The sequence below is a fragment of the Urocampus carinirostris genome, chromosome 15 (genome assembly GCF_059441175.1).
Source record: "Urocampus carinirostris isolate Australia breed hairy pipefish chromosome 15, RoL_Ucar_1.0, whole genome shotgun sequence".
NCBI classification, from domain to species: domain Eukaryota; kingdom Metazoa; phylum Chordata; class Actinopteri; order Syngnathiformes; family Syngnathidae; genus Urocampus; species Urocampus carinirostris.
Genome location: NC_142363.1, coordinates 32,607,957 through 32,634,025, shown reverse-complemented (window position 1 = coordinate 32,634,025; position 26,069 = coordinate 32,607,957). Strand labels below are relative to the sequence as shown.

The 26,069-nt window shown below is 41.9% G+C and overlaps 1 protein-coding gene across 1 annotated transcript in view; it reads right to left on the bottom strand.

Annotated features, from left to right (window-relative positions):
- slc4a11 (solute carrier family 4 member 11) overlaps window positions 1-26,069 on the bottom strand; it is a 123,306-nt gene that overhangs the window by 74,340 nt on the left and 22,897 nt on the right. Inside the window, exons 2-3 of the mRNA XM_088354529.1 lie at window positions 13,750-13,800; window positions 13,491-13,607 (exon numbers count right to left, since the gene is read on the bottom strand). Of these exons, the coding sequence (XP_088210655.1) occupies window positions 13,491-13,607; window positions 13,750-13,800 (168 nt within the window). The remainder of the gene's footprint in view (window positions 1-13,490; window positions 13,608-13,749; window positions 13,801-26,069) is intronic.

Here is a 26,069-nt window from a genome sequence, read left to right as displayed (position 1 = left end):
ATGCTGGTCTCCTATAGGATGAACAACTTCCCACAATGCCTGTGTCTCCATTGTGTTCGGAATCTCATGTGCTTTGTAAGGATTTTGCGAGTTGGTGTGATACAATATTGTGTTTTTGGTACCATATGTCTCCACTATGGCTTGTGGTGATGCTAAAGGTAGAAGCAACCATCTATAGCCATGTATAGCAGCTCAGCTAAAATTGATTTGTAATATCTTTAGTCGTCTATGTCAGCCGAGCTAAAATAGATTTTTGATATAGCCACAGTTGAGTTTTGACGTCTGTAGCAGTGTATGGCATCCTAGCTAAATTGGATCTTTGATATTTACAGCTGTCTATTGTATTTAAGCTGTACTGAATCATTGACATGTATAACCATCTATGGCAGCCTAGTTGAAATGGATCTTTGATGCTTGTGGCAGTTTAGCTAAAATGGATCAATGACATTTATAACAGTCTATTGCAGCCTAGCTCAAACCCTTTTTTGTTTACAAATAAAGACACACATAAGATTATTCCCAATATGGTTATTCGTCTCTGACCTTTTGATAGGCACCGCTCTCGGCCAATAGCAGGCTTTTTTTCACGGTCCACAGCCCACGTCGGCCCATTTAGTAAAACATATATCATCTCCGATAGGTCCAAATATCTTGAGCCAGGATTCACTGATTCCAATGAATATTCACACATTGGTTAGTCAATAAAGTTTCCAACCTAAATGTATACAATTGTCCGATGTGTATTCCGAATTTAAACGTGCGCAACGCAATTAGTGATTCATTTTTATGCACCATTCTTACCTGTGCACCATCATTGATTTGAAAGAGAAGTCAAACATTTACAACTCTTTCACAATATCTAAAAAAATGGCCAAAGTAAAATACACGTTTGCAAATGTTTGAGTGTTGTAAACTGGTCGTCTCCAAATGGCCTCTTTTAGAAATTGCTAAACCTCCTCTTTAAAAAATATGGAAAATACAATGTTTAGTTTCTCAGACGGTGATCAAATTTGACATGGTACCAGTTAAGGCTTCAAGAGAGAAAAAAACTTCTATTTTTGTGTTTCAAGTCTGATCAGTCAATAGCTAAAATTGATCTTATACGTCGTTAGCAGTTTATTGCGGCAAATGCATTTAATTATTCCTTTTGTACAAGGATTTCTCCAAATTCTGCTTTTATTAGATTATGATAGATCTATTATAAGAACGCTACAATTTGTATAAAACATAATGATAAAATGATGAATAGAGTATAAAATGAGTTGCCGATTAAACTAATGATAAATACGTTGCGATTAATCAATTAGCTATTGCACTGCTACTGTAACTATTTGCAATGAAGCTAATGTCAGAACCAGAACAGGAGAAGGACCCAGATGCGTAACGTTTCTCACACAAGCTTTATTTTACCGGAAATGGGGAAGTCATGCACGTCAACACAAATGCCAGTGATTAGGCGATCGCTGGGTGGAAGAAGTAAGGCAGAAGTAAGGCAGAAGTCTGGCGTGGAACAACAGGAAGCCAGAGGCCGATGAGATCGATACCAGTTACACGAGCAGATACCGGACAGATGGGGTCGATACCGGACAGGACGGTACAGAGAGGATTGATATCAGATTCAGGAGAATGGAGACATATCAGACAGGACGAGACTGACGGGATTGATAACAGACACTCGTGATCGATAAATAACAGGACGAGATAGACGGGGCCGATACCCGATACTGGAGATTGTAGCAAGGTGACAGACAGGGCGAGACAGACGGGCTCGATACCAGACACTGGAGACTGGAGTCCAATAACAAGCAGGACGAGAGAGACGGGAACGATACTAGACACTGGAGATTGATATCAAACAGGACGAGATAGACGGGAACGATAACTGACACTGGTGATCGATATATCACAGGACGAGATAGACGGGGACGATACCCGATACAGGAGATTGTAGCAAGGTAACAGACAGGGCGAGACAGACGGGATCGATACCAGACACTGGAGACTGGAGTCCAATAACAAGCAGGACGAGAGACGGGAACGATACCAGACACTGGTGATCGATATATCACAGGACGAGATAGACGGGGACGATACCAGACACTGGAGACCGGAGTCCAATAACAAGCAGGACGAGAGAGACGGGAACAATACCAGACACAGGACATCATATCAAACAGGACGAGATAGACGGGGACGATAGCCGATACTGGAGATTGTAGCAAGGTGACAGACAGGGTGAGACAGACAGGATCGATACCAGACACTGGAGACTGGAGATCGATATCAAACAGGACGAGATAGACGGAGACGATACCCGATACTGGAGATTGTAGCAAGATAACAGACAGGGTGAGACAGACGGGATCGATATCAGACACTAGAGACTGGGGTCTGACAACAAGCAGGACGAGAGAGACAAATGAAATGAAATTAAATGAAATGATCTGCATTTATATAGCGCTTTTCATGTCAAGACTTCCCAAAGGAACTATACCAGACACTAGAGATCGATATCAAACTGGACGAGATAGACAGGAACGATACTGGACAGGATACACCAGCAAGAAACCGGACAGAGTCAAAACACACGTCTTGCGGGTGCAGAGGTTCGTTAACAGACTGACAAAGGGTGAGTGAGAGCACTGAGCTTAAATAGGAGGGAAGCCAATCAGTCAACGAGCTGCAAATGGGCGGGGCCAGCTAATTGGACATTTGTTAGCATTAGGTGTCTAATATTATGAATAAATATTCATAATTAATATGAACAATATAAACTCTATAAAAGAATAATTCAACAAATTGGTCACGCTAACCGCGTAGCGGCAGGGAACTGAGGGGAAGATGACCAAATCCCAGGTGGTCATCTAAGACGCTGAATAGGAATAGTAAGTGGACTTTAGGGGAGATTTATTCATGCGTCGACCTTTAGGTAAACAATAAATCAGAGCGCAACGAAGCCAAGCTCGAAAAAAAAACAAAAAAATGATGACTCAATCATATTTGACGAAACGAGGAGTCAATAATATTTAACGACTCTCGTACCGACGTCCTACCTTTGACTCGCCGCCGTTAATCTCGGAGACGTAGCGTCAGAAGGACGGGAGGTGATGGAAATTTTACGACGCCAAAAACAAAAACGATCCTGTCCTATACACTGTGATCCATTGTTTATCGCGTGAATAGGCAACGGAACCGCAATATACGAAAACCCGCCAAATAACGTGATGAAAACGGCAAAATAGAGCTGCCAGGCTTGAAAAATATAAGCTCTGCTAGCCCTAGCTCACAGCAAGTTGAAATTGGGTATAATGGAAGGCCACACCACAGGTGCAGTTCATTTTAAGTGAAAATAACAGGGGAAAAAAGAGACAAAAAGCATTACACAAATGTTTCCGTCAGCTCCGGCTCACAGCAATAGTTGACCAGGGATAATAGATTGCCACCACAAGAAAGTAGTTTACTTTGTGGAAACAGAACGGCAATACAGAGCCAGCAGGTCCGACACGAATGTGCTCTGCCGGTCCCTGCTCGCTGCAACATGTAATCAGGGATAATGGTTTGAAGCTGCATGAGTGCAGTTTATTTTTTGGGTGATGGAAACAGCAAAATAGAGCCGCTTGGTCTGACAAATATGCGCTATGTTGGGCCCCGCCCGCAGCAATATGTGATTGTGGATAATGGAAAGTGGCCATAAGAGTGCAGTTCAAGGGAAAATGTGCTTTGCCTTTCACCAATCGCAGCAATCTGCGATCAGGGATTATGCATCGCAGCTGCACAGGTGCAGTTCGCTTTTTGGTGAGAAGAACTGCAGAAACCACCCGCCAAGCTTGAAAAATATGCGCTCTCCTAGCCTTTGCTGTCAGCTAGTTGAAATCAGGTAAAATGGAAGGCCGTCCAACAGGTGCAGTTCATTTTAAGTGACAATGACAGAGAAAAAGAGCCAAAAAGCATTACACAAATGTTTTTGTCGGCTCCCGCTCTCAGCAACAGTTGACCAGGGATAATAGATTGCCACCACAAGAAGAAAGTTTACTCTGTGGTGGACAGAACGGCAATACAGAGCCAGAAGTTCCGACAAAAATGTGCTCTGCCGGTCCCTGCTCGCAGCAACATGTAATCAGGGATAATGGCTCGAAGCTGCAAGAATGCAGTTTTTTTTTCGGTGATGGAAACAGCACCAGGACACCCTAGGCCGTAGTTCGATGATCGACTTTGTCATCGTTTCGTCGGACCTGCGGCCGCATGTTCTGGACACTCGGGTGAAGAGAGGGGCGGAGCTGTCAACTGATCACCACCTGGTGGTGAGTTGGCTTCGATGGTGGGGGAAGATGCCGGCCCGACCCGGCAGACCCAAGCGTGTTGTGAGGGTCTGTTGGGAACGGCTGGCAGAATCTCCTGTCAGAAGAAGTTTCAATTCACACCTCCGGCAGAACTTCGCCCATGTCCCGAGGGAGGCGGGGGACATTGAGTCCGAGTGGACCATGTTCCGCGCCTCCATTGTCGAGGCGGCTGATCGGAGCTGTGGCCGCAAGGTAGTCGGTGCCTGCCGCGGTGGCAACCCTCAGACCCGTTGGTGGTCACCGGCGGTGAGGGATGCCGTCAAGCTGAAGAAGGAGTCTTATCGGGCCTTCCTGGCCTGTGGGACTCTGGAAGCAGCTGGCAGGTATCGGCTGGCCAAGCGGAATGCGGCTTTGGCGGTTGCCGAGGCAAAAACTCGGGCATGGGAGGAGTTTGGCGAGGCCATGGAAGCCGACTTCCGAACGGCTTCGAGGAAATTCTGGTCCACCATCCGACGTCTTAGGGGGAGGAGGCGGTGTGCCATCGACACTGTGTATAGTGCCGATGGGGCGCTGCTGACCTCGACCCGGGACGTTGTGAATCGGTGGGCGGAGTACTTCGAAGACCTCCTCAATTCCACCGGCACGTCTTCCTCTGGGGAAGCAGAGCCTGAGGACTCTGGGTTGGGCTCTCGTATCACTGGGGTTGAAGTCACCGAGGTTGTCAAAAAACTCCTCGGTGGCAGGGCCCCGGGGGTCGATGAGATCCGCCCAGACTTCATTAAGGCTCTGGATGTTGTGGGCGTGTCATGGTTGACGCGCCTCTGCAACATCGCGTGGACATCGGGGACAGTGCCTCTGGACTGGCAGACTGGGGTGGTGGTTCCCGTCTTTAAGAAGGGGGACCGGAGAGTGTGTTCCAACTACAGGGGAATCACACTTCTCAGCCTCCCTGGTAAGGTCTATTCAGGGGTACTGGAGAGGAGGGTCCGCCAGGAAGTCGAATCTCGGATTCAGGAGGAACAGTGTGGTTTTCGTCCTGGCCGTGGAACACTGGACCAGCTCTATACACTCTTCAGGGTCTTTGAGGGTGCATGGGAATTTGCCTGTCCGGTCTACATGTGTTTTGTGGACTTGGAGAAGGCATTCGACCGTGTTCCTCGGGAGGCCCTGTGGGGGGTGCTTCGGGAGTATGGGGTACCGCACAGTCTTATCCGGGCTGTGCGGTCCCTGTATGCCCGGTGCCAGAGTCTGGTCCGCATTGCCGGCAATAAGTCTGATTCGTTCCCGGTGAGGGTTGGGCTCCGCCAGGGCTGCCCTTTGTCACCGATTCTGTTCATAACTTTTATGGACAGAATTTCTAGGCGCAGCCTTGGCGGGGATGGAGTCCGGTTTGGGGGCCTCAGCATTGCGTCACTGCTTTTTGCAGATGACGTGGTGCTGTTGGCTTCCTCAGCCCGTGATCTTCAGCTCTCGCTGGAGCGATTCGCAACCGAGTGTAAAGCGGCCGGGATGGGGATCAGCACCTCCAAGTCCGAGGCCATGGTTCTCAGTCGGAAAAGGGTGGTATGCTCCCTCCGTGTCGGGGAGGAGGTCTTGCCCCAAGTGGAGGAGTTCAAGTATCTTGGGGTCTTGTTCACGAGTGAGGGTAGGATGGAACGGGAGATCGACAGACGGGTCGGTGCAGCGTCTGCCGTCATTCGGACCCTGTACCGGTCTGTCGTGGTGAAGAGGGAGCTGAGCCGAAAGGCAAAGCTCTCGATCTACCAGTCCATCTACGTTCCTACCCTCACCTATGGTCATGAACTTTGGGTCATGACCGAAAGAACTCGATCCCGGATACAAGCGGCCGAAATGAGTTTCCTCCGCAGGGTGGCTGGGTTCTCCCTTAGAGATAGGGTGAGAAGCTCAGTCATCCGGGAGGGACTCGGAGTAGAGCCACTGCTCCTCCGCGTTGAGAGGAGCCAGTTGAGGTGGCTCGGGCATCTAATAAGGATGCCTCCTGGACGCCTCCCTCGGGAGGTGTTCCGGGCATGTCCCACCGGCAGGAGGCCCCGGGGGCGGCCCAGGACACGTTGGAGAGACTATGTCTCTCGGCTGGCTTGGGAACGCCTCGGGGTCCCGTCGGATGAGCTGGAGGAAGTGGCTGGGGATAGGGACGTCTGGGCTTCCCTTTTAACGCTGCTGCCCCCGCGACCCGATCTCGGATAAGCGGAAGACAATGGATGGATGGATGGATGGATGGAAACAGCAAAATGGAGCCTTCGGTCTGACAAATATGCGCTATGTTGGGCCTCGCTCGCAGCAGAATGCGATTGGAGATAATGGAAAGCAGCCACAAGAAAAAGTGTGCTTTGCCTTTCACAGCTCGCAGAAATATGCGATCAGGCATTATGGATCGTTGCTGCACAGGTGCAGTTCACTTTTTGGTCATGAGAACTGCAAAAAAAAAAAACACGCCTGAAAAATATGCGCGCTGCTAGCCATGGCTGACAGCAAGTTGAAATTGGGTATAATGGAAGGCCGCCCTGCAGGTGCAGTTCATTCTAAGTGAAAATAACAGGGAAAAAGAGCCAAAAAGCATTACACAAATGTTTCTGTCAGCTCCCACTCTCAGTAACAGTTGACCAGGGATAATAGATTGCCACCACAAGAAGGTAGTTTACTTTGTGGTGGACAGAACGGCAATTCAGAGCCTGCAGGTCCGACAAATATGTGCTCTGCCGGTCCCTTCTCGTAGCGATATGTAATCGGGGATGATGGATTGCGGCCAAAACAGTGGAGTTCATCTTAGACTGCCCAAAATGGCATGTTTCAGCAACCTGAACCAGAAAAAAGGCACTCTGCTGGCCCCTGTTCTCATCAATAGGTGACAGGAGATAACGGATCTTGTCCACACCTGTGCATTTCATTTTTAGCGGGCCATAACGGCACAACTCCCAACAAAAGTCTCTTCCGCCAGTCCTGTGTCGTAGCAATCTTGTATTGGGAAAAATGGATCACGGCACCATGAGTGCAGTTCCTTTTAGGCAGAAATAAGAGCCGCCAGGCCTAATAACAGTGCGCTCTTCTAGTGCCCATTTGCGGCAATATGCGATCAGAGATAATGGATCACAGCCACATGAGAGCAGTTCACCTTTTGGTAAATGAAAGGAGAAAAAAATTGCCAGGTACTGCAAAAATGCGCTTCGATATACGATTGGGGATAATGGATGGCGAATTATTGTTTAACCCGAGCGTCATTCTTCTTATTTTAGCCGAGCGCAAGACGTCAGGTTCCAAGCTAGCGGACGTCTGTCGCTCCCAGGGTGCACCTGGGACCGTTACCGTGGCAATGGTTGACCCGGGAGGGCGGGGTAGGGTGGGGTACGAAGAGGGGGGCTCCCCGGGTCCAAATGGTGTGCACCTGCAACTAGGGAGCTGTCAACACCTGCCATCCTGTCGCTATGGAAACAGGGTAGCAAACCCGCAGGGAGGATGTCAACATTTCTTCTTTTTCTTTTTTTGGGGACGGATGACACTTGTTCGGAATTAGCAATTAACTCCTTCAAAACAAAATCGAGCAGATCAAAAGAACGTTTTTTTTACTTTTATGATTAAAATAAAATTGCTATCTTGCTTCTAGCACATACTTTGTGCTATTTTGAGCTGTTTCTATCCAGGATCTTTTTGTGTCAATTGGCTGCTATAAACTGACATGAATTCTGCCATTCTGCTTCAACAATGGCTATGTCACACTTGTTTATAAACAAAGAAAGGACTCTATCTGTCATGGTCGCCTTGGCGACCGGTCTGCCCCGCCCCCTGGGCACCAGCTGAAGCAGTTCAACTAATCGCGTGTCTGCTATTTAAGGCTGGATTGTGGGCTTTGCGGGTGCTGGCTCATTATATACCTTTTCTGTTCTGTCATGCCTTGTCCTGTTTAGTTGAGTTGGAAGAAACCTGTGTTTGCACGTTTTTGCTAAAGCCTGTTTGTTCTGTCTTGTCCCTGAGTTATGGACGACTTTTATTTTGGTAAATAAAAGTTTTGGATCGTCACGCAATTGAGTTCTCCCTTCCTGCCTCCGTTCTGGTCCGGTCACCCCTTCCACCCCATCACGTGACACTAGCGGTGTTGGGTGATAATAGAGTTCAATACAGGGGGGACAAAACAAGAAAGAACGTAGTGTATGTAGAGAAAGATTTATTTATTGATTTATTGATTATTTATTTATTGATTGCTCGAAGCGAAGTAAGTTCAATCTTTCGATCTTTTTGATCTTTGGCTTTTTTGTTTTCCTTATTTTAATTTCTAGCACTGAAGAGTTAATATGTTTTTGAGTATTGTATTTTGAGTTGTTTGACTTTAAATATGTTCACTGTGTAAAAAGCTAAATTTGTTTTGTATTTTAAAAATATTTTTGTATATCTGTGAATATTGTAATCGATATTTCATAAACTACCAATTACTAAATAAATAATAAATGAAAAAAGATAGTATGCTATAAAAAAATCTACAATATAAATATTAGAAAAACACTACTACAGAAATATTACAACAAAAATACTACAATCAAAATATTATCATCATAACAATAACTATTATTATTCCAGAAATATAACAACAGAAATACTACACAAACACCACTACATAAATATTCCAAAAATACTTAAATACTACAAAAAATATTTTTTGAAAATGCTACTTCAGAGATATTACCACTAGTCATACTATAATACAAAAATACTACTACATGAATATTAAGACAGAAATGCTGCAAAAATATAACTACAGTAATACTACAAAGGTATTTAAGATTATATGCTCCAAAAAATCTACAACGGAAATACTACAAAAACACTACTACAGAAATATTACAACAAAAATACTACAAACAGATAGTATGCTACCAAAAGTCTACTATGGTAATAGTACAAATTAATACCACGGTAACACTACAAAAATACTACTGCAGGAATACCACAGAAAAAAATGATAGTAATAGTACAAAAATACTAAAGAAAGTATGCTACAAGAAAATCTACTATGGAAATACTACAAAAATACTATAAAACTAAAAATCCAGTTTGGTGCATAATAACAGCGACTCAAAATACTATTATTATTATTATTATTATTATTTCAGAAATATAACAACAGAAATACTACACTAACACCACTACATAAATATTTCAAAAAATACTACAAAAATGCTGCTTTGCAAAATTTAAAAAAAAATGCTTCTTCAGAAATATTACATTACCACTACTGTCATACTATAACACAAAAATACTACTTCATAAATATTAAGACGGAAATGCTACAAAAACACAACTACAGTAATACTACAAAAGTACTAAAGATACTATGCTACAAAAAATCTACAATAGAAATACTACAAAAACACGATTACAGTAATGCTACAAAATTACTACAGATAGTAAAAGTCTACTATGGAAAAATAATACCACAGTAATTATACAAAATTACTACTGTGAAAATACTACAAAAATACTACTGCAGGAATACCACAGAAAAAAACTATGTTAATACTACAGAAATACTACAAGAATCTGACGGCAGAAACACTAAACTATACAAAACAAATATAAGTACACTAATAGTATAACATTAAGTAAAATTTAGTGCTTAAAACAGGAAACTTATATATTATGTTGCAAGTATTTGATTTAACTTATCTATTTAAAAACAAATATAAAGAAATATAGCATGAAAATTTATTGTTAATTGGTCTCCAGGACCGGCCCTTGGCCACATTTTGGAACCCAATGTGGCCCCCGGCTCCAAACAGCTGCCCCTTCCTGGTTTCTTTCACTGGTCCGACACTCAATGAGTCATATCAACGAGTGCATGTGTCCGTGTTTCTGTTTCTACTTTTTCGGCAGAATTTTGCCAACAAACACACTTTTATTCAAACACCGACCCGCATACCTTGTGCGACATCACACAGCGCTTAAAATAGCATCGCTAATTTTACTAGCGTCACTCAGACTACGGCGACGACAATTTTGATCAAACGCATCGATGGTGTTTAAAAAAAAGAACTCTTCGAAAGGTGGCTAACGTTAGCGTCTCTACTGGTGCTACTACTGCAAAGTGTGTTAGCATTTTCGTGTGTAGCGACATCTCCAAATGCTATTTCTGTGTGTTTGTGTTAGCATCCCAACGAATAGATTAGCATCTCGAAATGTGTTAAAATCTCTGACTAAACATGTCTCACGCCTGTGTTAGCGTGAATATGTGTTGAAGCTAATTTAACATCCATTAGCATCAATATGCTAATACAACATCTGTTAACGTCTTCAAACCCTTGTCTAAAGAAAGATACCTAATGTAGCTAATTAGACACCTGTTAGCATCGATAAATGACCACGGGTATTTAACAGCTGTAACGATTAGCGTCTTCAAACCCCTATCTCAAGAAAGTGTTAGCATCGATACCTAATGTAGCTAATTAGACATCTGTTAGCATCTATAAATGACCAAGCATATTTAACATCTGTTAGCACGAGCTTTTTGTAGTAAACAACTTCACATCTCTGACTGAACATGTCCGATGAGTGTGTTAGCGTGAATACGTGATGAAGCTAATTTAACAAAGTGTTAGCATCGATATCTAATGTAGCGAATTAGACACCTGTTAGCATTGATAAATGACCACGGGTATTTAACATCTGTAATTATTAGCGTCTTCAAACCCCTATCTCAAGAAAATGTTAGCATCGATACTTAATGTAGCTAATTAGACACCTGTTAGCATTGATAAATGACCAAGCGTATTTAAAATCTGTTAGCACGAGCTTTTTGAAGTGAACGACTTCACATCTCTGACGGAACATGTCCGATGAGTGTGTTAGCGTGAATATGTGATGAAGCTAATTTACCATCCATTAGCATCATTATGCTAATGCACATCTGATAGCCTTAACGTCTTCAAACCCCTGTCTAAAGAAAGTATTAGCATCGATACCTAAGCTAGCAAATTAGACACCTGTTAGCATTGATAAATGACCAAGCGTATTTAACACTAGTAAGCACAAGGGTTTTGAAGTGAACAACTTCACATCTCTGACTAAACATGTCTCACGCCTGTATTAGCGTGAATACGTGTTGATTGATTAAGCTAATTTAACATCCATTAGCATCAATATGCTAATACAACATCTGTTAACATCTTCAAACCCTTGTCTAAAGAAAGTGTTAGCATCGATACCTAATGTAGCTAATTAGACACCTGTTAGCAACGATAAATGACCAACCGTATTTAAAATCTGTTAGCACGAGCTTTTTGAAGTGAACAACTTCACATCTCTGACTGAACATGTCCAAAGAGTGTGTTAGCGTGAATACGTGATGAAGCTTATTTAACATCCATTAGCATCAATACGCTAATACAACATCTGTTAACGTCTTCAAACCCTTGTCTAAAGAAAGTGTTAGCATCGCTACCCAATGTAGCTAATTAGACACCTGTTAGCATCGATAAGTGACCAAGCGTATTTAACATCTGTTAGCATGAGCTTTTTGGAGTGAACAACTTCACATCTCTGACGGAACATGTCCGACGAGTGTGTTAGCGTGAATACATGATGAAGCTAATTTCACATCCATTAGCATCAATATGCTAATACAACATCTGTTAACGTCTTCAAACCCTTGTCTAAAGAAAGTGTTAGCATCGCTACCCAATGTAGATAATTAGACACCTGTTAGCATCGATAAGTGACCAAGCGTATTTAACATCTGTTAGCATGAGCTTTTTGGAGTGAACAACTTCACATCTCTGACTGAACATGTCCCAAGAGTGTGTTAGCGTGAATACGTGATGATGCTAATTTTACACCCATTAGCATCAATATGCTAATACAACATCTGATAGCATTAAGGTCTTAGCAAGGTATTCATATCAATACGCTATAAAACTAATCAGACACTTGTTAGCATCAATAAGCGACTAAGCTAATTTAACATCTGTAATCATTAAAGTCTTCAAACCGCTGCCCGTTAGCATTGATAAAGCAATATGGCTAATCAGACACGTGTTAGCAACGATAAGTGACCAAGCGCATTGAACATTTGTTAACACAAGCTTTTTGAAGTGAACAACTTCACACCTCTGACTGAACATGCCCGATGAGTGTATACTACCATGTTAGCATCAATACACAATGAAGCTAAGTGAACAATGGATAGCGTTAGCTTTTGAAAGTTGACATCTTCACACCTCTGCCTGAGCAGACCAAGTGTCTTGGCATCAAAACACTATGAAGCTACTTTGACATTGGCTAGCATCAATAAACAATAAAGCTAATGCTAACCTGTTAACATGACTGATGAGTGTTAAAAAAATGAAAAAGAGAAAGAGACAACGAGTGAGAGGGGAAACAACAAAAAACAAACAAATCTAAAGAGAAATAGCAAGAGAAAGAGAATGACAGGAAAGAGAGAAGGGGAGAAAGAGATAAGGGAAAAGCAAGAGAAAGAGAGAGAAAAGACAGAGAAAAGTAAAAAACAATAGAGAGCAAAAGAAGGTAGAAAGACACAGAGAGAGAAAGACACAAAGAGGAACAAAGAAAGACAAAAACAGAGACAGAGTGACTGAAAGACAGACAGATAAAGAGTGAGAGAGAGGGGAAAAGAGAGAGAGAGAAATACAACTACAGCGTTTTTGTGAGAGGCACCTGGCTTTGGCAACATCAAATGAAAGTATTTTAACCTGCAGCTCGTTTTCCTCTTGCGCTACCCTCAGTGTTGTCTCGTAGGCCGAATTCAATCCCTTACCGGGCCTCATTCAGCCCGCGGGCCCCTTATTTGACACACCTGCTCTGAAGCACGCTATTCTTTTCTACCTAAAATGAACTGGACTGTTTTGGCCCAAATCAATTATCCCTGGGGTTTGGGACGCTAAAGTGTCCCATTGTGGCCTGCCTAAAACGAGCTGGACTTTTTTGGCCACGATCCATTATCCCCGGGCGACTATTGCTGAGAGTGGGAGCCAGTAGTATAGATGTTTAAAATGGACATGGGGTGTACTTCATAGGATTTTCGCTCTAAACGAGGAATAGGAGTAATTACTTCTGCCCATTGTTTATTCCGGAAGTAGTTCCAAAATTGACAACTAGGTGGCAGCAGATTGTGTCAATTTCATTGAAGCAGGGTTGATTCATGGCCAAATTCAAGCACTTTTTAAGGACTTTCCAAGACCATTTTACCTGGTCCAGGCATGACCTGGTTGTCGTAAAGCTGGACATCGTCGGCAGAAGTGATGGGCGAGTCCTGGACCTCCTCTGGGCCCTCGTGGTCCTCGTCCGGCTCCACCTCCCTCTGCTCTGAGGACACCAAAAAGCGCAGTTAGCATTTTTAGCATCATGCTACATTTTTTTTTCTTTAGCGTCAATAATCTTAGCCGTTTCGCTTTTTAGCTTCAGTATTTACTTAATCGGACCTGACAAAGTTCTGTTCTCAACTCACCCATTTCCTGAAAGTAGTAGCCATTCTTGGACATGCCACAAGGAGGCGCCTCTGTTGAGAAAAAAATTACAAAAAATAAATCACTAATGTGATGACATCATCATTTTTATTATAAATAGATTAAAACAATAATAGAATGCTTACTATGGCTATGAGATAAATCAGAAACATAATTGCAATACACTTGCATACCATAGAAGAAGAAAAAGGGATTGAATTCAAAACATCACAATAATGGAATATTGATCCATCAAAATATAAATCGAATCATTTTTTTCCTCCACAATGAATCCCTGAGAAATAACATGTAAAATAAATATATAAAATCTGTTACTTTTGGCAAAATACATTGTCATTTGGCTAAAAGTGTCACGGTTGCCATGGCGCCCAATTGGCCCCGCCGTGTGGCGCCAGCTTCTGTCACGGTTGCCATGGTGCCCAATTGGCCCCGCCCGTGGGCGCCAGCTGCAGCTTGTTGACAGATTGGCTCCCTGTCAGTATTTAAACTCTGTCCTGTCAGTCCCCCTTTGTCGGTCCGTCTGCGAATTTCCATTTTTACACGGCAAGCCCTTTTTCGCCTGTCCCGTTTTTGCTCCTGTTTGTCTCCTGTTACGATATGTTTTGATCTCGACCACGTCTGCTCTCCCGTCCCGAATTACGACCTGTTTTGATCTCGACCAAGTCTGTTATCCTGTCCTAAATAAAGACCCATTTTCTGATATCGACCACGTTTTTGCTCTTCTATCCCGGCTACGGAACCGTTTTTTTCCGTTCCTGACACCGCCATCGCTCGCCACGGAAATACCACTTCTGCGTCTGAGCAACTTGTTCCCCGCGACCAGCGATCTCCAGATCGTGTGTGCAATCCTTTCCCTTCTTCCCAATAAAACTGAGTAATGTTACGCGAGTGGGTCCTGTCTCTGTTCTGGTCCAGACAAAAAAGATAACAATGTACAATAGACAACAAAGATCCAATTTAAATTCAATTCCATTGACCGTTTTAAAGATCAAATCCTCCATTTTCCTTAAGTAGGCTGGCAAGGAGGTAACTTGGCTGGCAGCTCATTAGAAAAAGAAAATTATTATGATTTGAGTCTTTATCTAACATTTAGTTATGCATTTATTTATTTTCACCTTTAAATATTTGTTTCATTCTGATTATTTAATTATAATAATAAGGGCGCTGTTCATTTTTGGCTGAAGGAACGAAAGAAAAGAGCTGCCACGCTTGACAAAATTTCCTCTCTCTGCTTTCGCTCTCAGCAATAGTCAACTGGGGATAATGGATCACGGTCAAAACTGTGCTGTTTATTTTAGAAGGACCACAATGACAAGCTTCAACAGCCTGAAATGGGAACAAAGGCCCTCTACTGACCCCTGTTCTCAGCGATAGTCAATCGGGGATAATGGATTCCACCCTCAACCATGCATTTCACTATAGAAAGGGAAAAGAACTACCAAGAGCGCTATGCCTGTCACCCGCTCGCAGAAATATGTGATCAAGGATAATGGATCTCTGCTATATGAGTGAAGTTCGTTTTAGCAAAACTTAGCGAAATATCGGCAAAAAAATCGGACAGGCCCAAGAAAAGTGTACTCTGCCACGGCAATAAGCAACCGGGGATAGTTGATTGCGGCCACACGAGTCAAGTCACGTCATGTTTATTTGTATAGCCCTTAATCACAAAGAGCCTCACCCGAAAAAATTAAGCACTCTGCCAGCCCATGCTAGCATCATTCAGGGATAATAGATCACGGCTGCACGAATGCATTTCACTTTTTTGGGGACAGAACAGCAAAAGGAGCAGCCAGATCTGACAAAAATGCACTCTGCCGGCACCTGCTCGTAGCAAAATGCGAATGGGGATAATGTAGCGCGAGATATTTTTCAACTTGCTATGCACAAAGTAGAAAAGCGCAAAGTAGCAGGGATTAATGCAGGGACTAGTAGATTAAAGAGAGAGAGAGAAAGAGAGAAAGGGAAAGAGAAAAAGATAGAGAAAGAGAAAGAGAAAAAGATAGAAAGAGAAAGATCAAACAGGAGAAAAATAGAGAACGAGAAAGAGCAAGAGAAAGATAAAGAGAATGAGATAGAGAAAGTGTGAAAGAGAAAAAGAACCAAGCAAGACAAAAATAAAAATAAATAGACAAATAGAGGGACAAAGAGAGAGGAATAAAAAGATACAAAGAGAGAAAGAGGGAGAAAAATAGCAAGAGATAATATAATGAGAGTGAAAAAAGAGAAAGGGGAAAGAGAAAATAGAGACAGAAAGATAAAAAGAGACAAAGCGAGAGAAGATAGACAAAGAGAGAAAGAGCGAGAGAGAAAAAAAGATAGAAGGAGAGAGAGAAAAGGAGAAAAAAAGAAAGAAGAGAGACAAAAAGAAGAGACAGGGAGATAGGGAACAGACAGTGGAGGAGAGAGAATGAGAGGAGAGGAGTGAGAGAGAAAGAAAAAAAACTCCAGAAATAAGAAAAAAAAGAGGGGAGACAGAGAAAGAAAAAGTGAAAGAGAGACAAAGAATATATGAGAAAAAGAAAGGCAGAAACAAGGAGGAATAGACAGAGAAAAAAATCAGATCCAGAAGGAGTGAGAAAGAGATAAATAGAAACAAAGAGAGAAAAAGAAAGGAATATAGCTCCAGTTGCTCCGTGAGTGTCATGGCCAGGCTTTGGCAACATCAAGTGGACATATTTCAAAGTGCAGCTCATTTTCCTCTTGTCCTTCTTCTTAAAACCCTCTGCGGGCCTGTTCTGGCCTGCGAGCCGCACATTTAACACCTAGCGATTACACTTTTCACATCATCGATAACCAATCAATTACACTGCTTCACCTAAAACATAAATATCATTTCCTATCACCCCTATTCTGAAACACGAGTGGCTAGAGAAGGAAACATAAAATGAAATGAAATGATCTGCATTTATATAGCGCTTTTCAAGTCAATGACTTCCCAAAGCGCTTTACAATGTGCTCCACATTTCCCAATAGCAGCCTTGCAGGCGCTAACCTGCTTATTGGGGGTATTAGGGGTTCAGTGTCTTACCCAAGGACACTTCGACATGTAACACGGACGAGCCGGGATTCGAACTGGGATCCTTTGATCCCAAGACGAGCACTCTACCTCCTGAGCTACTGCCGCCAAGAAAATTAGATGATCACTCGGCCTTGAAGTGCTAAAAGTACCACCGGGAGACGCTAACTTTGCAAAATGGACATTTGGGCTTCCGTAGTCCTAAGATGGCTGCCAAACATGTCCTTTTCCTCAAAATCTTATAGTTGTGAAGACTAATATCTCAAACTGGTCCTATTTATTCCCCGTCACTCATTACTCACGCGGAAGAAACGAGCCCGAGCGCTAAGCTAGCACGACGGCTAATGTCGCCTTAAATGTCGCCGACCTGGAAGGTGACATTTCACAAATGCCAAAAAAAAAAAAAACCCAAGCTTGTCATTTTCACCTTAACCTCGCAGACGTGTCATATCTTTCTCACAGGACCCCGCTGATGACAGTCAGACTCACTCAAGCTAAATGACTCCGTTCGGTAGATTAACAACATTGTGGGATTCCGCACAGGAAGCAAACAACACTGGGGAGCAATCATTTGTCAATGTCCACTCCGCTCATATGTCAACTTTGCTCAGACTTGCGCATTAATATACACAACAGTGTGGAGCAAACAATAGAACAGGGGTGTTCATTTGACCTGTGAAAAGTGATCAGTGATCCCTCTAAGCTGCGCGCGTGCGCAATTGAGCACAAGAAAATCTAGCCAGTGCACAAAAATCAGGGCTCGAAATTGCAAATTAAGAAGCGGATTAAGTCAAAGTTACAGTGTATGAAGGTCAAAATACACGGGTTCCCCTGACGTTGTGTGCTAAATGCGGTATTTTGAAATCGAGTCAAAGTCGAATGAAGTTGAGTAAAGTTAGTAGAGTTTGTCGAGAACCGGCTTCTTCGGCTCGGCTCACTAAAAGGCTCTTTCGGGTCCTAAACGGCTCTTCAGGTTGTTTTTGCTTCTTTCATCCCAACATGCCCAAATATGATGTAAAATTATGCACAAAATGACTTAAAGGAAGGGGGGAATAGAACAAAAAAGAAAAAAATACCAAAATGAAAAAGTAGTGAAAAGCTGAGAAAAAAAGAAACAAAAGGAAGAGGAAAAAAGAAGGAAACATTTAGAAAAAAGCCAGAAAAAAAGAAAAGAAAGAAATGTAGGGAAAAAGTAAATAGAGAACAAAAAGAAAAAAGTAACGGCTCGGAAAAAATAAACACAATGAGATTTTTTTAAAGGAATTTTTAAAAAAGTAGAAAAAAACAGGGAAAAAGAAGAAAAAGTTTGTGTTGCATTCGAATAATTTCCAATAATATCAAGTGAATCTTGTTGCCAACGTTGTACTTCCACTAAAAAATGTGATTAAGTACAGTTCTGTATCTTACAACCGACTCAATAAGCCCCCAAAAATGTTAATATTATGTGACAAAATATATCAGGAAATAAAAAGAAATGGAAATCTTGTGAAAGAATTGTAAAAACAAATGACGTTTGTAGGCCGTACAACCTTTGCAATAGTACATGAGTCAATTCATTCAAAAGAGAAAAATAATTTTGCATTGCCGGAAACTTAGCAAAATGTAACTTGATGTCAAGTTTTGGACATGTTTGATAATGACTTAGTTGCCACACTTGGGATTACCGTTGCTCACTGTTGTTTCAAGCGTTGCTCACCGACTTTGTGTGAACGCTCAGACCCCTGCAAAATGACAGGGAACATTGGTCCCAACAGAGATCTAGGGGTCCCCAAAATTTAGTGTTATCCAGGTTGAAATTGTAAATCGGCGACAAATATATAATATAAATCTATGTATCCATTCCGTTTTAATTATCACAGTTTATTGATAATACAAATCAGTTATCACTTCAAAATGTTTCAGTTCACAACAATATTGTACATAATACAAAATAATATTGCTGAAATAATTATATGAACCTATTATTTCATGCAGTTTTAATCATCACAGTTAATTGGTAATACAAAGCAGTTATCACTTCAGATTTTTCAGTTCACAATATTGTACACTATACAAAGTAATATTGCTGAAATATTTATATATTCATGCAATTTTGATCATCACAGTTAATTGGTAATATACAAAGCAGCTATCACTTCAAATTTTTCAGTTCATATATTCTTCGTGATTTGCTGTCCCGCCACAGTTGTAATGCTTTCTCAAGGTCCAATCCATTATCACCCTCCTCATAGCGTCACCAGGAATATCATTGAGTCCATTTTGGCAGAAAAGTCATTTTCTTGCTAGGAGTATTCTTTTGTTTATTTTCTTTCGTGGAATCGTTGGCTTCAACACACATGTTTTCCTTGCCTTCGCGATCTTCCGAAGAATTTCTCCGCCGTTTTTTCGTGCCGGAATTATTGCCGTTGTTCTCACTTTCTGCATTAGGTTTGGACTTATTACTGAGACTGAAGAAATGACCAATTTTGTGTTTATTTTCACCTTAAATCAACGACAAGCACCACAACAATGACGTCATCTCGAAGCAACAAGATCTCATTGGCCGAGATCGGCGTGCAGACGAAAACTCGAACCGCAAGACCAAAACAACAATGGCAGATCTGCCTCACGAAACAGTAAATCTTTGTTAAATAAAAGTAATCGGGTAGTAATGACAATTTTGTGTCAAAAAAGTTGCGTCCCGGGGATGCACGTTGATTTGACACAATGCGTCCCCAGCAAAAATGATGCGTCTAGGACGCAGGGACGCGGGCAAACCAGAACACTGCATTAATATACACAACAGTGTGGAGCAAACACTAGAAGGATACACACAATGTTGTGATGCATCCCTGAATCAGACTTTGTGGGAGTGTAAACATAAGAACACAAAGTTATGGTTAAACAATATTACAAGCAACAATAACAAGTATGTACAAAACATTGTGCAGAGGCCCAAAGTCGACCAAAAGTACACAACGTTGTGGGATTTACTCCAACTTTCATCAAAGTTAACTGTGATGTGACCTTAGACCACAGGTGTCGAAAAGGCGGCGATTGAATCCAGCCCGCGAGACAACACTCAGAGAAGCGCAAGAGAAAAACAAGCTGCAGGTTGAAATATGTCCACTTGATGTTGCCAAAGCCAGGTGCCTCGAACAAAGACACTGTACTTGTATTTATTTCTCTTTCTCTTTCTTTCTTTTCCACCCCTTTTCTCCCACTCTGTCTCTGTGCCTCTCTTTTTCTCTTCCTTTGTTGCTCTTTCTCTCTCTGTGTCTTTTAACCTCTTTTGCTCTAACTTCTTTTCCTTTTCTCTTTCTCTCTATACCCTTCGCGCTTTCTTTTCTCTTTTCTCTCCTTCTGTCTTTCTATTTCTCTTTGGATTTCTTTCTTCCTCTCTTTCTTTTCCCCCTCTCTCGCGACTTTTTATCTTTGTTTCTCGTGATCTCTCCCACTCTGTCTCTGTCTCTCACTCTCACTCTCTGTGCCTCTCTTTTTCTCTTCCTTTGTTGCTCTTTCTCTCTCTGTGTCTTTTAACCTCTTTTGCTCTAACTTCCTTTTCACCTTTTCTCTCTTTTCTCTTTCTCTCTTCATACCCTTCGCGCTTTCTTTTCTCTTTTCTCTCCCCCTGTCTTTCTATTTCTCTTTGGATTTCTTTCTTCCACTCTCTTTCTTTTCCCCCTCTCTCGCGACTTTTTATCTTTTGTTTCTCATGCTCTCTCCCACTCTTTCTTTTCCACCCCTTTTCTCCCACTCTGTCTCTGTCTCTTTCACTCTTTGTGTCTCTCTTTCTCTTCCTTTGTTGCACTTTGTGTCTTTCTCTCTCTGTGTCTTTTATCCTCTTTTGCTCTAACTTCCTTTTTTCCTTTTCTCTTTTCTCTTTCTCTCTATACCCTTCGCGCTTTCTTTTCTCTTTTCTCTCCTTTGTTCTTTCTATTTCTCTTTGGATTTCTTTCTTCCTCTCCCTTTCTTTTCCCCCTCTCCCTTTCTTTTCCCCCTCTCCCTTTCTTTTCCCCCTCTCTCACGACTTTTTGTCTCTTTTGTTTCTCGCTCTCTCTCCCTCTCTCTCTTTTTCTTTCTTTGTCCCGCCCTCTCTCCTTTTCCCTCCCTCTTTCTCTCTTTTTCTTTCTCTTTAATCTACTAGTCCGGCCCCCGAATGAATGTTTGCTCTATCGTGTGGCCCCCCGAGTTAAAAATGAGTTTGACACCCCTTCTTTAGACACACTCAAAATTGTGGAGGAATCAGATGTCTGAATCTGCAGGACACTTCGAATATTGTTATGACAATAACAAGCCTAATTCAAAATCTACACAACATTGAGGAATGATCATACATCAGAGTCTACTGAGTTTTGAATGCACAAGATTGTGGATCAACCACTTTTTGATAAAAATAGGCAAAAACGCCTACAATATACACAGAAAAGACATGCTTTCCTACTCAACACAACATTATGGAGCAACCTTACGTGTGAAAACCGTGTTTCACATTAACGTGTTCACAAGTCACAGATAATTATCTACGGCAGGGGTGTCAAACTCATTTTAACTCGGGGGGGCCACACGATAGAACAAACATTCTCTCGGGGGCCGGACTTGTAGATTGAGGAGAAAGAGAAAAGGAGAAAAAGGAATAAGAGAAAGAGAAGGAGAGAAAAAGAGAGTGGGACAAGGAAAGAGAGAAAAAGAGAAAGAGAGAAAGAGAGTGCAAAGCAAGTTCAATTCAAGGCTCTTTTAAGACTTCTTGAATGCCTTGGATATCAAATTTAGGACCAAGTCGACCAGAAAAACCTGAAATTGAAACAAACAAACCAAAGGAGGTCATTTTAAACAAATCTCATTCTCATCTCATTCGCTGCACCGCTTATCCTCAGTAGGGTCGCGGGGGTGCTGGAGCCCATCCCAGCAATCATCGGGCAGTGGGCAGGGGACACCCTGAACTGGTTGCCAGGGCATACGGGGACGGACAACTCGCTCGCTCAGTCACACCTAGGGACAATTTGGACCGGCCGATTCACCTGAAATGCATGTCTTTGGAATGTGGGAGGAAACCGGAGTGCCCGGAGGAAACCCACGCAAGCACGGGGAGAACATACAAACTCCGCACAGTAAGGCCGGGAGCTAGATTTGAACCCACACAGGAGGTTCCCACGACCTCATAACTGTGCAGCACACGCGCTAACCACTGCGCCGCCGTGCTGCCTTCTTTTTCATTTTACACAAATGTTTATTTTTTTAATCAAATTTGAAAAACGTTCCCTCTGAAAAACATAGCGCTGTCCAAATTTTTGGACGTGGAAAACAAGAAATAAAAAGGATGTTTACGGTACATTATTGATCCACAGACAAAACTAGCAGATTTTGCTGCAGAGAAATCAGAAATCCAGCACCAGAAGACATCCGAACAGGTGGCCAAAAAGATTCTTTAATAACCCAACTTCCAGGGTTGGGTTATTCGACTATTATTGAGAGCTTGCACACTGTTGTTCTTTGTTTTGACTATTAAACATGTGCAGAGAATTTTGTTTATAATGCTAGGGCTGGGTTTTTTTGACCATGGAAGACTTTTTCTTTTAATGCCAGGGTTGAATTATTTGACTATTATTAATCACTTGTGCACTGTTCTTTATTGTGACCTATGAACAAGATTTTTTTCTCATAATACCAGGGCAGGGTTATTTTGACTATTAGTGACTGGCTTGTGCAATGTTGTTCTCTAACTATTGGACATTTGCAAAGAAAGTTGATTGTAATGCCAGGGTTAGGTTATTTTGACTATTATTGAGCACACGTGCTGTTCTTTAATTTGATGAATGAACAATTGCATAGAAGATTGCTTATGATGCTAGGGTTGGGTTATTTGCACACTGTTGTTCTTTATTTGGACCGGTGATCACGTGCAAAGAAGTTTGCTTATATGTCAGAGCTGGATAGTTTTGACTATTAGTCAACGACCTGCGCAATAATCTTCTCTACATTAACTGATAAATGTTTGCCAAGAAGATTGCCTACAATACCAGGGTTGGGTTATTTTGACTATTATTGAGCACTTTTGATCTTTATTTTGACTATTGAACACTCGCAAAGAAGATAGCTTATAAGGGTTGGGGTATTTGTCTATTACGGAGTGCTTGCGCACTGTTCTTTATTTTGACTATTGAACACTTGCAAAGAAGTTTGCTTACAATGCCCTGGCTGGATTATTTTGACTATTAGTTAACAGCTTGCACAACGGCGTTCTCTACTTTAGCTATAGGACATTTTCAAAGAAAATTGATTAAAATGCCAGGGTTGGGTTATTTTGACTATTATTCACCACTTTTGCACTTTTGTTCTTTATTTTGACTATTGAGCACTCGCAAAAAAGTTAGCTTATAATGCCAGGGTTGGGTTATTTGACTATTACAGAGTGCTTGCGCACTGTTCTTTATTTTAACTATTGAACACTCGCAAAGAAGATGGCTTATAATGCCAGGGTTGGGTTATTTGTCTATTACTGAGTGCTTGCGCACTGTTCTTTATTTTGACTATTGAACACTTGCAAAAACGTTTGCCTACAATTCCCTGGCTGGATTATTTTGACTGTTAGTTGACGAGTTGTGCAACAAAGCTTGCTTATAACGCCAGTGTTGGGTTATTTTGACTATTATTAAGGTCTTGCACAATGTTTGCATCACTGTCACTGTCTTCTAATCGTGTTTCTTTGACTACCACACCTTGTTTTGCTTTTTTTGTCATTGAAAGTATTTGACAAAAAGGAGAGAACCTTTGGAACAAGTTGGTTTTTTACATTTATCCATTCATCTATTGTTCTCCTTTGAAGTTGAAAAATCATTGATGTCTCTTCTCCTTATATTGAGTGTCTATTAATATAAACGCATCCCTGCGTGCGACTCTCGCGTTCTTCTCTAGTGTAAAAAGACGTTTCGGGGTTTTTTTACTCAGGCATTAAAGAAGACGACTTCAACCTAAAACAGGTTCTTAAAGCAAAACCTGGTTTTTACGAGGAAGTATTTACAAGCTTTCCAGTTGCGTTTACGAGGATGTCCACTCACGTTGAGTGGGGCGATGCCCTTTTGTGGGCGTATTTCGCCAGGGGGGCCACGCCTCCAGAAACGCCGCCACTCCTTTCCGTAATGTGTTTAGCTCATTTAAGCAGAGAGACACGTTTTAGCTTGGGGCAACGCCAGAGCGCTAACATGCTAACTGCACACGTGCATGTTTTAGCCAGATGTGAAAAGAATTAAAACATATTTATGAAAGAAATTTTGTAAATGTAAGCGGGACAAATGATGTACTAGACCAGGGGTGTCAAACTTATTTTAACTCGGGGGCCACACGATAGAACAAACATTCTCTCGGGGGCCGGACTAGTAGATTAGAGAGAAAGAAAAAAAGGGAGAAAGAAGAGAGAAAAGTAGATAAGGTGGGACAAAGAAAGAGAGAAAGGGAGAAAGAGAGAGAGATAAAAAGAGAAATAGTGAGAAAGGGGGAAAGAAAGAGAGCGAAAGAATGAAATCCAAAGAGAAATAGAAAGAGAGAAGGAGAGAAAGAGAGGAGAAAGCAAGAGAGCGAGAAAAGGAAAAAAAGAGAGCAAAAGAAGGTAAAAAGACACAGAGAGAAAGAGACGAGGAGAAACAAAGAAAGAGATAGAGAGAGTGAGAAAAAGAGACAGAGAGAGGGAGAGAGGGAGAGAGAGAAATACAAGTACAGCGTTTGTGAGAGGCACCTGGCTTTGGCAACATCAAGTGGACATATCTAAACCTGTAGCTCACTTTTCTCTTGCACTTCTCTGAGTGTTCTCGCGAGCCGAATTCAATCCCTTAGCGGGCCTTATTCGGCCCGCGGGCCGCCTGTTTGACACAGGTTTTACTAAAACATGGATGAATACAATCATGTACAGAATCATAAATGAAAAATTGAAAAAAAGAGAAGGAGCAGGGCAAGGACGAATGAAAAATGGGGACTTTTTCAATGCAGTGTGGTCCCATTTAAAGCCCGAGTGTGTAATTTTTGACCACTAGATGGCACTGTGAACAAAAACCAGTGTCTCAGCGTGCAATAAGACGACATACAAGCATGGCGCCGACTTAAATGAGGATTCCACTATGTAAAGGAAAGAGTTTTCTCGATTTTTTAAAAATTGGTAGGATACTTGAGGTATTTTAGCCTAGTATTCAAATCAACGATTTTTTTTAAACTAAATGAAAGTGTTTTTGTACCACTAGGAGGGGCTTAATATTACACACTGTCCCTTTAAGCATTGTTGCAGGAAAGAAGGACTGGGAAATAAATCAAATTAGCATGCTATTGTTGCCTACCTAAAATGAACTGCACTATTTTGGCCACAATCCACTATCCACGGTCGAACGTTGCTTTTCGACCCTTTGAAGTAGTGTTTTTCAACCAGTGTGCCGGGGCACACTAGTGTGCCGTGGATACTTTTCGAGTGTGCCGCTGGAATTTTCTCCAATTTTATCTTTCCAAAAAATCAGGCCATTATTCAGTATTTTTGCTATCTTCAGACGAGGAACTGTAATAGTCATCCATACCAGTAGGGGGCAGTAGATTTTTATATACTAATTACCCGCTCATGAGGGAGCACAGTACATTTAATAACTTAATTTGTTTAACAAAGCAGTTAAAAAGCGGTTTAAAAAATACGAACATAAAGCATACCATTTTTTTTATTTTAAGTATTATTTTTATATACTAATTACTTACTTATGAGGTAGTACAGTGAAATATTTGACATAACTTAATTTTCAAACATTTTCAAAAGACGCTGTGCCTCCGAAATTTTTTATAAATAGGAGTGTACCTTGGTTCAAAAAGGGTTGAAGAACACTGCTCTAAAGCATGCCATTATTTTGTACCTAAAATGAACTGCACTGATTTGGCTGCGATCCATTATTCCTGGTCAACTATTGATGCTTGTTTTTGGTTTGGGACGCTAAAGTGTGCCATTGTGGCCTGCCTAAAATGAACCGCACTTTTTTGGCTAAGATCTACTATCCCCAAGAAACTATTGCCGGGAGCAGGGGTCGTCAGAGCGCTTTATTTGGGCTGGGACAACTGATGCATGCAATTGTTATCTGCCTAAAATGAACACACTGTTATGGCCACGATCAATTATCCCTGGTTGACTATTGCTGTGAGCAGGGGCTGTCAGCTAAAGTCAACCAGGTCTTTCAGAGTCCATTTATTTTCCATTTGGGGCCGCTAAAGTGTGCCATTGTGGCCTGCGTAAAACGAACTGCACTGTTTTGGCTGGAATACACTATCCCGGGTCAACTATTGCAG